The following is a 13,655-nucleotide window of genomic DNA, read 5'->3' on the forward strand; positions in this document are numbered from 1 at the left end:
ATAACACATGAGCACATTACCAAACTATCGTAAGAATATTGATGATTTTAAGGGTTGTATGCCAGGCAACCTTCAATTTTCCACCTCACCCCACAGCAAGGAAACAAATAAATAAATAGCCTAACGTGCATTCGACATGAATGTGTGTTTTTCTCTGCAGAGATTGGAAAGTAAAGGCTAAATAAGTTTTTTCTTAAATTACTAAATGATACAAATTTTATGTTTACAATGAAGATTTATGTCGTCCAAGCTGGGTAAGTGTTAGGTTCACAATTTTTCAAGTCTGTCTTAAAACAACAGTCAGGACCATATGCACACTGAAAGAGGTTTTCCTCGCTGTAATCATTCCTCTTGTTCATACTGGCTATTGAAAGATCCTCTTCAAAATGTGCTTTCAATGTAAGTGATGGGTGCCAAAACCCACAGTGTGTCCACACAGTCATTTTGTGCAAAAATGCATTTAATCTGATCTGATCTGAAGCTTATATGAGGCTTCAAGAGTCTGAGTTGGTCACATGAGGTGGATATCTTCCACATTTACAGTTTAGAATAAAATTCCCTCTTTGTGTTTCCCTAGACAGCGTTTTCCTGGCCCGTTGAGTAGTATATAAACAAAAAGAGGGACTTTGGCACTAGAAAGACTGTAATGTTGAAAGATATCTACTTGATTTGACTATTTGGACGACTGAAGCTTCATATTAGCTTCAGATAAACTTTTAAATACATTTTTGCACTGAAGGAGGCTTGTAGATTTTGTAAATGATGGGCACTTACATTGTAAGTGCATTTGTGAAGGGGTCTTCTGATGGTCAGTATGGACAGAGGGATGATTATGGCAAGAAAAACCTATTTCAGTGTTCATTTGGGCACCTGACTGTTTTTTTAAGACAGACTTGAAAATTGTGAACCCATCCTTTCAGTGACTCTCACTGATTACTGGAAAACGGATGTGATCTTTAAGACCACACAAAACACCGCACACGTCTACAGTAGCAAGAACAGTAGTGGGAGGGAGGAAGCGTCCATGCTCTCCAAATCTACAAAGAAAGAAAGAAGAAAGAAGAAAGAGATCGATTATTACTCATCAGCGCTATTAAAGACCTGCACCCCGGGGCAAAGTTTCTCTCTTGGTGATCCCTTCCTCGGTCCTCCATCTGCTCGGCCAGAAGTCTAATCTGTGACCGGCTGGAGATGAAGACTCCGCAAGTCATCCGAAGATCACCAACCCCGCTGCTGCTGCTGCTGCTGCTGCTGCTGCTGACAGGGGTTTGCCTTGACGCGTATATGCCTGTCGTCATCGTGCATGGCATTTTTGATGGACCGAAGCAGTTCAAAACGCTGTCTGATTACATAACCAAGGTAAGACATCTGTAGTAGTAGTACATTTACTCAACTAAGTACAATTACTTATTTTTCTTAGTATTTTCATTTTACGCTACTTTGTACTTCCACTCCACTACAATTCAGAGGGAAATGTTGCATTTTTTACTCCACTGCCTTTATTTGACAGGGGTGGTTACTTTTCAGATTGCAAATTTACATTAAACAATATATGATAAGCTTATAAAATACAAAAAACAAAACAAAACCTGTTAAAAATCTGAAAAAGTAATCAAACTTTATGGGGCTTAACTTTGTTTTTTTATTTTTTGTATCCAGCTGATTTAATATATCTGTCACATGGGCCAATTTTCAGCCAAACAAGTACTTTATTTTTAATACTTTATGTAAATTTAGCTATACACAAGTGCAAATATATTTAAAAATGTAGGCTATTCAAATTTGGGAGATACTTCTGAAGTTTATCTGTATTTATATATTTTTGAAATATAATTTTGTCAGCCAAATAGTTTAATGTTTGGTGTCACTTTTGTCATTTTTTCTTTTGCAGACTTTTTAGATTTTATTTTAGAAGGAAACCCTTTATAACCTGCTTTTGAGTTTCACATTTCGCTCACCAGTCAAGCTTAATTTTTTGGCAATTTGAGCAATGTGAATGGTTAACTTATTTTGGACTTTAGATCTACAGTGAATGGCATTACTGATGATATTAAGGGCAGTCAGAATCAAGGCGAAGTGAGAATCAGCAAGCGGTTTCAAGATAACGCTTTCTGTTCCCCTGTCATTTCAAGATAATGCTTTCTGTTCCTCTGTCATTTTCTATTCCTTAAGATCAGTGCTATTTTGGGAGAACTGTATAAGCCCACATGATTGAGTTGGCTGATAACATTATCAATTATCAGGCTGATAATTTGTCAAGTCAATTTTATTTATAAAGCCAAAACCAAATCACAACAGAAATTATCTCATGACACTTTTCATATAGAGCAGGTCTAGGCTGTACTCTTTAATTTACAGAGACCCAACATTCCCCCCATGAACAAGCACTTGACGACAGCAGCAAGGAAAAACTCCCCTTTAAACGAGAAGTAACCTCAAACAGAACCGGGCTCTATGTGGGTGGCCATCTGGCTCGACAGGTTGGGCTGAGGGAGAGAGAGAGAGATGCACAGCAGCAACAATAATAACAATAATGATAATAGAAATATGACTATAGTAGCAGTGATCCACAAACACGATCCATAGAAATCTAACTGATTCAATTTGCTGATTTAATCAGTTATTACTATGCTTCTGTTACTCTGTCCCTTCTTTTGAATCAATATTTCACAGCCCCTTTATTAATGTTTATTTTATTCCCAGGTGCATCCAGGGACTGAGGTGACAGTGATTGACCTGTATGACAACCTGGCCAGTCTGAAGCCATTGTGGAGGCAGGTCCGAGACTTCAGGAAAGCTATCGACCCCATCATGCAAAAGGCTCCTAATGGCATCCATCTTCTGTGCTTTTCACAAGGTCTTTTCTCACTCGCACATACACACACACACACACACACACACACACACACACACACACACACACACACACACACACACACACATCAGATCATGGTCACTTTTGGGGACATTACATGGGCTTATATTCATTTCCTGGAGGCTTATCCTAACTCTAACCATCACCGCTGACCCAAAAATCAGTTTTTTCCCAATTGGGGGCACGACATTTTGTCCCCAATTGGAAAAGCCGTCCCCAGTTAACTGGTCCCAAGTCTGAAATTTGTCCCAAAAAGTAGCCTGTGACAGACCACACACAGACACACACACACTAAAAGCAATGTAACAAAGTCACAGTCTCCTGGAACAGTATGGGATGCTGAATTCTTATTAAAAGCAACCAGTAATTATAGTAAGTAACCAGCATTATTTTAAGTACAACATCAACTGGTTCATGCATTATTAAGTAATCTATCTTCTATCTACCTTGTAGAAGGGCCCTGTGTCAAACTTTAGCTCTGACCTCTTTCTTAATTATAGAATATATTGAGCTCACATCGTGCATTTTTCTAAATAAAGATGTGTTTCATCAACGTACTGTAAACTAATTGATATATAAAAAAACTGGGGTCAGCTAGTATTTCAATATTCCAGTACTGGTTGGCTTCTGCATCTCTAAAGTGATCTGTGTGCATTGTTCTAAATGGGAACTTTGTCACTAAGGCCCGAAAACAGGATAATTCATCTATGTGAAAAGGAGATAGGCTAGATATCTCTGACATGCAGGAAGGGTGGAACAGTGGCTCAGAGGTTAGCACCAGTAATAAGGGTATATCTTTGCAATGTTTCCTTGAGATGCTCTGGTTTCTTCCCACAGTCCAACGACACATAGGTCAGATCAAGTTAACTGAATACTGGAATATTTGATTTAGAGTAAGCCAAGAGGCCACTTCTCACCTGTATTGTATATGTGTACAATACTTATATAACAAAGTATGCATCCATAACATCCATACTCAGTGAGACTTAATACATAACACAATACTAAAACAACAAAAAACACCTGCTGACTCAAAGCCTATCTAGTACATACGGTAAGATAGTGTCAGGTGGAACGGAGCAGGTGGACTCAATTGCAGGAGACTGCAGGCTGAGCAAGGCTGAGGAATAACATCTTTATTTAAGGCTTGTGCAGACAAAAACAAAGCTGGCAGGTCAAAGCAAAACTGAACAATGCAGAACAAAGGATACAAGAAAACTGAACTGAAAACAGGGCTAAAATACTAACTGACCTAATGAGGAAATGAAGTGCAGGTGGGGAAATGGGCAGAGAAATTCAAGTCAGGGGAAAAAGGAGATGAAACAAATGAATGGAAAAGAGGCTAAGAGGTTGAGGAAAACACTGAGAAAAAGGCCGGGCTAACAAAGCTGAATGCAGGACAGGTGTGGAGGGAAAACAGGCTGGGGGACACAGGAGGAAAAACACAGGGCAAACAGAAAACCAAAAATCCAGAAACACAATGACTACAGTCTAACTAATAAAGGCAACTTAAATGATATCACACCAGAGGTCTACAGATCAAAACAGCCTACTCCAAATCAGTCCAGTCTTAACATAACAAGGAGAACAAGCTGAGAGTCTCTGATGGAACAGAGAATAACAACCAAGGAACATAGAGCCAGACTGACAAGACCATGACAGATAGCTCTGCATAATATTAGGGCAGCAACAAACAATTCTTTTTTTTAAAAGTCATTTAGTCTATAAAATGTAAAAATGTCTTTCCCAGAGCCCAAGATGACGTCCTCAAATGTCTTCTTTTGTCTCGACCAACAGTCCACAACCCATATATATTTAGTTTACTAACACAGAGGAGTAAAGAAACCAGAAAATATTCACATTTGAGAAGCACAGATTTTAGACATTTTTTAATGTAAATAACTCAAAACCATTAATCAATTATTGAAATAGTAGGCGATTCATTTTTTGTTGATCGACTAATGGATTATAATATTATCACCTCTTAGATAACAGAGGAAAAAAATAAATCACTTAGCAACTCAATCCACTAAATCACAAATAAAAGTTTTAATGGATAGCTGTCTATACCCATATTACATCTTCAAGAACAAAACAATTATATACACTATTTATTGTGTAATCAAATACAATCTTAACTTTTCTGTTAAAACATGTTGCATTACTTTCTGAAGTCAAAAAACATCCATGTAACCATTACTTGGTACTTGACTGTCTGTGTTAAACTAGTTCTACATGAAGTCAGTAGAAAGTTATCCTCTGATAACTATCTAGTAAAATAAGTATGTCTGTCTGAATAAAAACAACAGATATACAGTACTGAACAAAAGTAAGGTGAGGATGCTTTCAAAAATAATGCCATGAATAGTTTTTATTATCAGTTAACTTCATACAATGTTCTGTAAACTGAAGAAATCTAAATGAAATCAATATTTGCTGTGAACACACCTTGTCTTTAAAACAGCAGCAGTTCGGTACACCTGCACACAGTTTTTTAAGGTACTTGGCAGGTAGGTTGTTACAAGCATCTTGTGGATTTAAGCATCTCAGCTGCTTCTGTCTCATCATATTATCCCATACTGACTCAGTGATGTTGAGGTCAGAGCTCTGTGGGGGCCATATCATCTGTTGCAGGACTGCTTGTTCCTCTTTTTGCTGAACATAGTTCTTTATAACTCTGACTGTATGTTTTGGGTTGTTGTTGTGCTAAAACTTTTGCACAGTACTGTATGTGTTCCCTCAGTGTCACAAAGTCACTCTAAAAACTAAGAATTCGAGTGTGGTATACTTTACTATCATAGCTCCAAATGGATTTAATAAAAACGTGTTTCAAACCGGTTGCATTAATTTTTAAATAAAAATAAATCAAATCAAAATTTGCCACTGCAGCTCAGCAGGTAAAGTGGCTTGTCCTCTAATTGTGGGGTTGGTGGTTCGACCACCATCTCCTCCTGTCCACATGTCAAAGTGTCTTTGAGCAAAACACTGAACCCCAGTTGCTGGTTAGACCGATGCTTTGTATGGTAGCTTGCTGTTATCGGTGTGTCAGTGAATGGGTGAAAAAGAGACAAATTTTAAAGCACTTTGGATAAAAGCACTGGATAAATGCAGCTCATTTATCATCAATTTGAAGATCTAGTGACCCAAGAGAAGTCCTGACCCATAAGGTTTGGATAGTTGAGGAATGTTAACTGTGACTTCATACATAAGAAGAGAGGATGTGGTGAATGAGGGAAGGGGTGTCAGTCAGTCTGTCAGAGACTAAGATATACTCTCACTGTGAGATAATATTAGACAAATATGGGTGATGTATAATTTACACATACTGAACCAAGAACAACGGGAGCTCAAACAGAGCACAAGGGGACAGAGTGTCTGTTGGTTGAAGGTCAACTTAACAAAATAAGTATATCTAGCAATATATACAGTGCAGAATCTGTGCAGTGCAAATGGCATCTATCTTATTTTACTTTGACAAGGTCTCTCCCGCTCATTTATGCAAACACACATGGCAGTACAGAACATAAAAATGTGACCAAACATCAATTCACAAAGACTGAATGCACATAGCTGCACACATGAACTGAATGCAAATATTTAACCCACACATACAATAACACTGACACACACACACACTCACAGCACCCAATATCTTTGTACCACACCCTTTCAATTTCCCCTTCCACATTATCAACATACCAAGATAGGTGTCATTTTCACATGGTGGCCCACCATTTATGTTGTTAAGAAAATACATTTACAAACAGGAATGTCAAACTTTTAACTTCAGGTTGGACGTACAGCAGTGTATGAATTTGTAAATTTTTGAGTAGCAAAAACATATCTTTAGGATATTTACGTCATTCAAATACTATCTCCTCTGGCAGGCCTTTTTCACAGTGGACTTTTTGACTTGTCATTGCAGAAAAAGCACAGGTGTTACTAATAACATTACCAAAGCAGAAAAATGGGATTCAGTCATCATTCATTTCATTATTTACACCTGTGAGCTTTCTACTGTGAAAACTGTGAAAATTCAACTACAAAAAGTAAAATTTCTGAAGAAATTTTAGGTGTGCAGTTATTCAAAATGTTTTGTTAACTAGAGTGCCATCCAGTGGTGATGTTGCATGACATTTCACTTTGTCTGTCTTGAAAACACAAGTTATAGGTTCTCAGTGAAATGATACGGGAGATACAGAACAAATGAATATCCAAATTATGAAGGATTCAATGTGACACTTGTTACTAACAGCAAATGGATGAGAGCAGGCGTTCTGGCTGTGCCTGCTGGTAATGAGCAGATACATACTTTGTAGGTCACACAAATCACAGACATTTCTTTTTCTTTGGTGAGAAACCCAAACAAAATAATCAGTACTAACACTTCAGTAACCTTTATCACACCACTTTTCTCAAGATTAGCCTACTGAAGGAAACTGAAGGCTTTCAACATTTGCTATAACAACATCATGCCTCAGATACATGATTTGATTAGAATATTTTGGCTTAAATTATGTGACAAAAAAAAACAAAACATGTACAGATCTGTGACAACACCCATAGAGACATTACAAAGCTTTGCGTTTCCACTCTCTGTCATCATTATCAGTTATTTTCAGCCACAGAAATCTCACGGTGGAGTTGCGGCAACCGCAGCTGACTGATGGTCCTGTCAATCAGGCCAACATAGACACAGGAATTAAAAGTCTAAATATAATTTCAGTTAAACAATACTTTTCTAAAAGAGATCCTATTTTACTCTTAAAATCAGTTGTGTTGTCATGATTAGTACCAATACACAGTAGCCTGTTGTATAATGTCTTCTGTGGCTCTGGAGAAGCTTTGTTATCTGAGAAAACAACCCTGACGAAGTCATTATGATGTGATCAAGGTTATTTCCCCTTGATATGGAGACAATAAATGTTAAACAGAAAGCCTGAGTCACAAAGTGGAGGTGAGGAGATTGAAAGATGTGGCCAAGTAACATGAAAGGATCTAACAAAGACTTTGCACTATGACACTATTTTTAAACTTGACTCATACTAGGAACTAAAAGTCAGGCCATTTGAGCTGCTTCAATTCACCATTCATTAAAATAATCTGTCTCTTCTGAGTCCCAACTTCATAGAAGTGTAGTAGTAAGTCACTGGAGAACTCTTAATTAACTTAAAATCATCACCATAAATAGGACATTGTGGATTAACGAGGAACTGTAGGGGTTTAAAACAGTCTCATTAGTATTCACAAACAAACGTCAAGTTACGCAACTCATAAAATACAATGCACAAATAAATGCAGAGTGATTTTTATCTGTAAATCTGTATCTGTGCCTCTAATTTATCACTTATATCATCATTTGTACATCAATTTAGCATTTTTAAATGGAAATATATTTGTGAATCTCCACCCGTTTCCCAAAAGTGTCATAATTTAGATGCTCTTAGAAATGATCATAGATTAATGAGTGCATGCTTACCAGTGTGTGTGTGTGTGTGTGTGTTTGTGTGTGAATGTAGGAACAGGGTGGATGTTTGTGTTTATGTATATAGTTGTAACAAGTGCATGTACGTGTGTTTGTATAACGGCACAAGCTTGTGAAATAATTGACAACCTTACTGTCCTTCAGCAGAGGAGATGGCAGGGCCAGAAGGAAAAAAAAAACATATTCATCTTATATTTTTACTGAAAGCACATGTTGGAAAGAAAGAATGAGAAAAGGGCTCTACATACCACAGAGCGAGGGTGCATTCACAGTGAAATGCACTGGATTCACCTGACTATAATTACTTTATGGCCAAAGATCAGAGACAGAAACTGATCACAAAACTTAATTCTCCAGGAATTACTGCAAGCCTATAGGCCAGAAACCTCAGTGTCATCTTTGACTCAGAACTAAGCTTTAAGGCTCATGTGGGGTTTGTCACCAAAGCTGCTTTTTTATAATCTCAAACATATAACCAAATTGTGACCATTTTGCTCTCTGAGCGACAAAAAGAGATTCATGCACACCCAAAAAAAAGTTAGAAATCAGTCACAATTAAATCAGAACTCTGCCACATCTATTTTAAAGTCCTTACATTGGTTGCCTCTCAGTTTCTGTATTGATTTAAGAGTTATTTTACTTGTTTTTAAAGCTCTTCATAATCTTGCACCAGCCTACTTATCTGACATGCTTGCATTGTATGAACCAGTACAGTCCCCCATGTTCTGTGGCATGAGTCTTCTACTTTTCCAAAGTGCATGAGAAAAACCTTTGGTGACATAGCATTAAGGTTCTGTGCTCTGTGCTGTTGGAACAGTCTGTCTGAGGATCTGAAAGCAGCTGAGAAAGGATCACTGCATCAGATCATACATATTGGTTTGCTGGAACTCTCTTGATGTTTTGACTCCTTTGTCCTCTTTTTTTTTTTTTCTCAGGTGGTCTCATTTGTCGAGCACTTCTCTCTACGGATCCAGACCACAACGTCCATTCCTTCATCTCGCTTTCATCACCACAGGCTGGGCAGTACGGAGGTCAGTGAGCTTCATTTCATGTCTAAAATATATCTAGATCCTAATTACCCCTGACCAAAATGTCCTCCATGGGGATGCTGAATTTAGGACTATCAGCTGAGTCACCAGAACTTTAAAAAAAAAACAGACAAAAACAGAGCATAACTGTAAATAAATGTTTTTTTCTAACTGTCTCACTCCACAGACACAGACTACCTGAAGTGGGTATTTCCTGACTGCGTAAAAAAAACAGTGTTTCGTGTTTGCTACAACAGAGTGGGACAGAAAGTATCTATCTGTGACTACTGGAACGGTGAGAATAAGGGAAGGGGGTATTCACTGTGTTCAAAAGCTGAAAACATTTACCTTTAACTGAGGATAGCTTGCACATGATATCACATTCCCCCTTGAAAAGACACTGCAACAGATATATATAATATCTATATATATCTGTATAATATATATATTATATCTTTTCTCTACAGATCCTCACCACAGGTCCCGCTACTTGCAGAGCAACATCTTTCTGCCGCTGCTCAATGGTGACAGACCTCACAAGGACATGAAATGTAATGGAATAAGTTCATGTCATGAGCATTATGTACTGTACTATAGTATAAGTACTATACTTGTGGACTAACAGCAAATGGATGAGAGCAGGTGTTCTGGCTGTGCCTGCTGGTAATGAGCAGATACGTACTTTGTAGGTCACATAAATCACAGACATTTCTTTTTCTTTGGTGAGAAACCCAAACAAAATAATCAGTACTAACACTTCAGTAACCTTTGTCACACCACTTTTCTCAAGATTAGCCTACTGAAGGAAACTGAAGGCTTTCAACATTTGCTATAACAACATCATGCCTCAGATACATGATTTGATTAGAATATTTTGGCTTAAATTATGTGACAAAAAAAAACAAAACATGTACAGATCTGTGACAACACCCATAGAGATATTACAAAGCTTTGCGTTTCCACTCTCTGTCATCATTATCAGTTATTTTCAGCCACAGAAATCTGATGGTGGAGTTGCGGCAACCGCAGCTGACTGATGGTCCTGTCAATCAGGCCAACATGGACACAGGAATTAAAAGTCTAAATATAATTTCAGTTAAACAATACTTTTCTAAAAGAGATCCTATTTTACTCTTAAAATCAGTTGTGTTGTCATGATTAGTACCAATACACAGTAGCCTGTTGTATACTGTCTTCTGTGGCTCTGGAGAAGCTTTGTTATCTGAGAAAACAACCTTGATTACGTCATTATGATGTGATCAAGGTTATTTCAGCTTGATATGGAGATAATAAATATTAAACAGAAATCCTGAGTCACAAAGTGGAGGTGAGGAGATTGAAAGATGTGGCCAAGTAACATGAAAGGATCTAACAAAGACTTTGCACTATGAGAAGTAGAGGATCCAGCGGTTTTTAAACTTGACTCATACTAGGAACTAAAAGTCAGGCCATTTGAGCTGACATGAAATGTAATGGAATAAGTTCCTGTCATGGACATTATGAACTGTACTATACTATAAGTACTATACTTGTGGACATATTGTAACATAATTTAAAAAATGCATTTTTCAATTTCACTTCCTCAGCATGGAGACAAAACTTCCTGCGCATCAAGAAACTTGTGCTGATTGGAGGACCAGATGATGGCGTCATCACACCGTGGCAGTCCAGGTTTAAATCTCATCAAAGTTTTACAATCATTGAATACTGCTGAGTCTCTTTTATTTGACTGTGTCTGTGTTAAATACTGTGAGCCAAATTAATCATATAACAGCCTTCTTATCTTATGTTCCACATATTTTATATGGTTTTCTTTTAACAATAATATCACAGCTGGTCCTTCAACACTGATGTTTTTTTGAGGTCAATAATTTGTTCTGAGTTGACGTCCCTGATTAAATAACAAACAAAATAAATAAAACAGAGGATTTTTATGAAGCACATTTGCAAGTGTGTTAAGTAAATATGTATTTTTTGTCAAATAGCATAAAACCAGTAGGATGGAATATGATTAATATAGGAATAAGATTTAAAATTATAAAACTGTGTCACAACTAAAACATGCAACGTAAAAATGAAAGATCATTTTTGGAGGAGTTTGGTGCTCTACATTGGTCTTCATATGTCTCTTACCGTCCACACATTTCAGAAACCCCCCAAAATGTTTATTTCTGTAATGAGTGAAAGAGTTTTTCTGCAAAGCCGATCAAACCTGAAACTGTTTTTCTGTCTGAAGTTTTAATGGTTGAACTAAAAACATATTCACCTCTCAAACTAAACATAGAAAAAGAGAAATACAGATCAGGATGTTCCTTGAATCAGCTTAGATAGATACTCAGGTGTAAGACAATCAAGTGAGGTGCTAATACAATCAATTCTAAAACTGAGCATTCAAAATGAGTGTCAAGTGAAGTCTTTGTGTTCAAATAGCAGCAGAGGTTTCAATCCTGTCTACCTGGACTGACTGTTTCCTCTTTCTTACACAGCCACTTTGGATTCTATGACAGCAAAGAAAATGTTGTGCAAATGAAGAACCAGGAGGTAAGTTGGAAACTAACATACTGTACATGTTTCTTTGCAACTCTGTCTAACCTACACCTTTGGTAAATTGTATTAGCTGGAAACTAGTTTGACTTTTTTCCCTTTGAAAGTTCTACAAGAATGACACATTTGGACTGAAGACGCTAGGCGCTCGTGGAGATGTGTCAGTCTGTGTTCACTCCGGCGTGAAGCATGTATACTGGCACTCCAACTTCACGGTGTTCAGCAGCTGCATAGAGAAGTGGCTCACATGAAAACAACACACTGACAGAAAGTGAGAGGTAGACTTTTGACTACTACAACATTATGTATACTGTGGAAATTGCTTATGTTTGTGCAAAGATGTCCACATGATTAATCTGCTTATCTTTTTTCAGGGTCACAGGGGGCTGGAGCCTATCAAAGCTCAGGTCCAGTCTGTCACAGAGCTGACAGTCTGACACATACAGACAGAAAACCATTCACACTCAGATTTACACCTATACAGTAATGCAATTACACCCAGAACAAACTCCACACAGAAAGAGCCCAGCTGGCACCTTCTTCTACCACCGTGCCACCCCTAATTCCCTCTTTTCAATATATTTTATTTATATGAATTTTTATACAAGACATTAACCACATGCATTTACACACAAAACAAAAGACAAATTGACTGAAGTCCAGATCTGCAGGTTCCCTTCTCTAAGACACCTCCTTCCCAATATTGTCTTATATTATTATACATGTCTATTATATTATATTATTATATTCCATATTTTGTCATATTATTACAATAGCAGCATCCATTGTTTTTTTCCCCTTTCCTTCATGATGATGGGACAGATAAGCCAAAAAAGGTTTCCATATCTTAATAATAATGTTCATTTCCTTGTTACAATATATTGGATTCTTTGCTTATGAAGCACACCTTAATTTAATTTAACCAGTGTTTAAATGATAAGAGTGCATCTTTGTTTCATGCCTTTAAAATGTGACTTTTTACAATAACCATGCCAAATTGTAGCAGAAACTAAATTGATCAAAATTTTGATCTTCCTAAAATGTAAATTCCAGGTCAGGTACAAGTCTGTTTAACCAGAGTTTATGACATTTAAAGTTAAAACTAAAACAAAAGAGCTAAAGTCCCATTAGCATGAATATTTTTTTCAATTATCCATTGCGTGCAAATGTCCAAACTTCATATTTTAAACTGCTTTTGAATTTGAAGTGAAAATTGGCTTGTTTTTGCTGCACTTGCAACAAAAAGCTTTTAATACACATATAATCAAAAATCAGTGGTCTTTGTTATTGCCATAAAGGCCACTTTTATAAATAATCTATGGGAATATTCTTAAATGGTTCCTAATATTACAGGTAATAGTAGCCTGAAGTGTCTAATGAAAGACATTTATGCTAATAAATCCCATTAAACACACTGAGCCTGCATCATGGTATGAGCAATGAGCAATCACTGCCCTCTAGTGGCAGTAATTTATTGGCCATTTGGATGGTTAAGGTGCGTTTAAGGTGTATTTTAAAGGGTAAATTCACAACTGCATCACAGCAAAACTGACAACTGCTCAGTGCTTCCACTCTCTGTGAGTTGAAACTTGTGCAAGTGTTTTTCAGCTATCAAGGATAAAACGTGTGGTGACAGATAATGGGGACTCTCACTCTATAGAGAGCAGGTTACTTTTCTGCCTTATCAGATTTGTTGTAAATGAATCCTTTCGGAATATCTGAA

At 37.2% G+C, this 13,655-nt stretch overlaps 1 protein-coding gene across 2 annotated transcripts; it reads left to right on the top strand.

Moving 5' to 3' along the window:
* Nucleotides 1–156: 156 nt before the first annotated feature.
* Nucleotides 157–13,655, top strand: LOC121904919 (lysosomal thioesterase PPT2-like). 2 transcript variants are annotated; one of them, XM_042422717.1, is made up of 10 exons: nt 157–254; nt 921–1,359; nt 2,704–2,857; nt 9,296–9,391; nt 9,576–9,683; nt 9,856–9,939; nt 10,975–11,059; nt 11,875–11,929; nt 12,040–12,210; nt 12,307–13,655. In XM_042422717.1, the coding sequence occupies exons 2-9, from the start codon at nt 1,192–1,194 to the stop codon at nt 12,181–12,183; spliced, it is 894 nt and encodes a 297-aa protein (XP_042278651.1). In that variant the 5' UTR covers nt 157–254; nt 921–1,191; the 3' UTR covers nt 12,184–12,210; nt 12,307–13,655. The 2 variants fall into 2 exon arrangements, with proteins under 2 accessions (XP_042278651.1, XP_042278652.1); XM_042422718.1 differs by lacking the exon at nt 157–254 and having other exon boundaries at nt 899–1,359.

This window comes from Thunnus maccoyii, chromosome 10 (genome assembly GCF_910596095.1).
Source record: "Thunnus maccoyii chromosome 10, fThuMac1.1, whole genome shotgun sequence".
Taxonomy (NCBI): Eukaryota; Metazoa; Chordata; class Actinopteri; order Scombriformes; family Scombridae; genus Thunnus; species Thunnus maccoyii.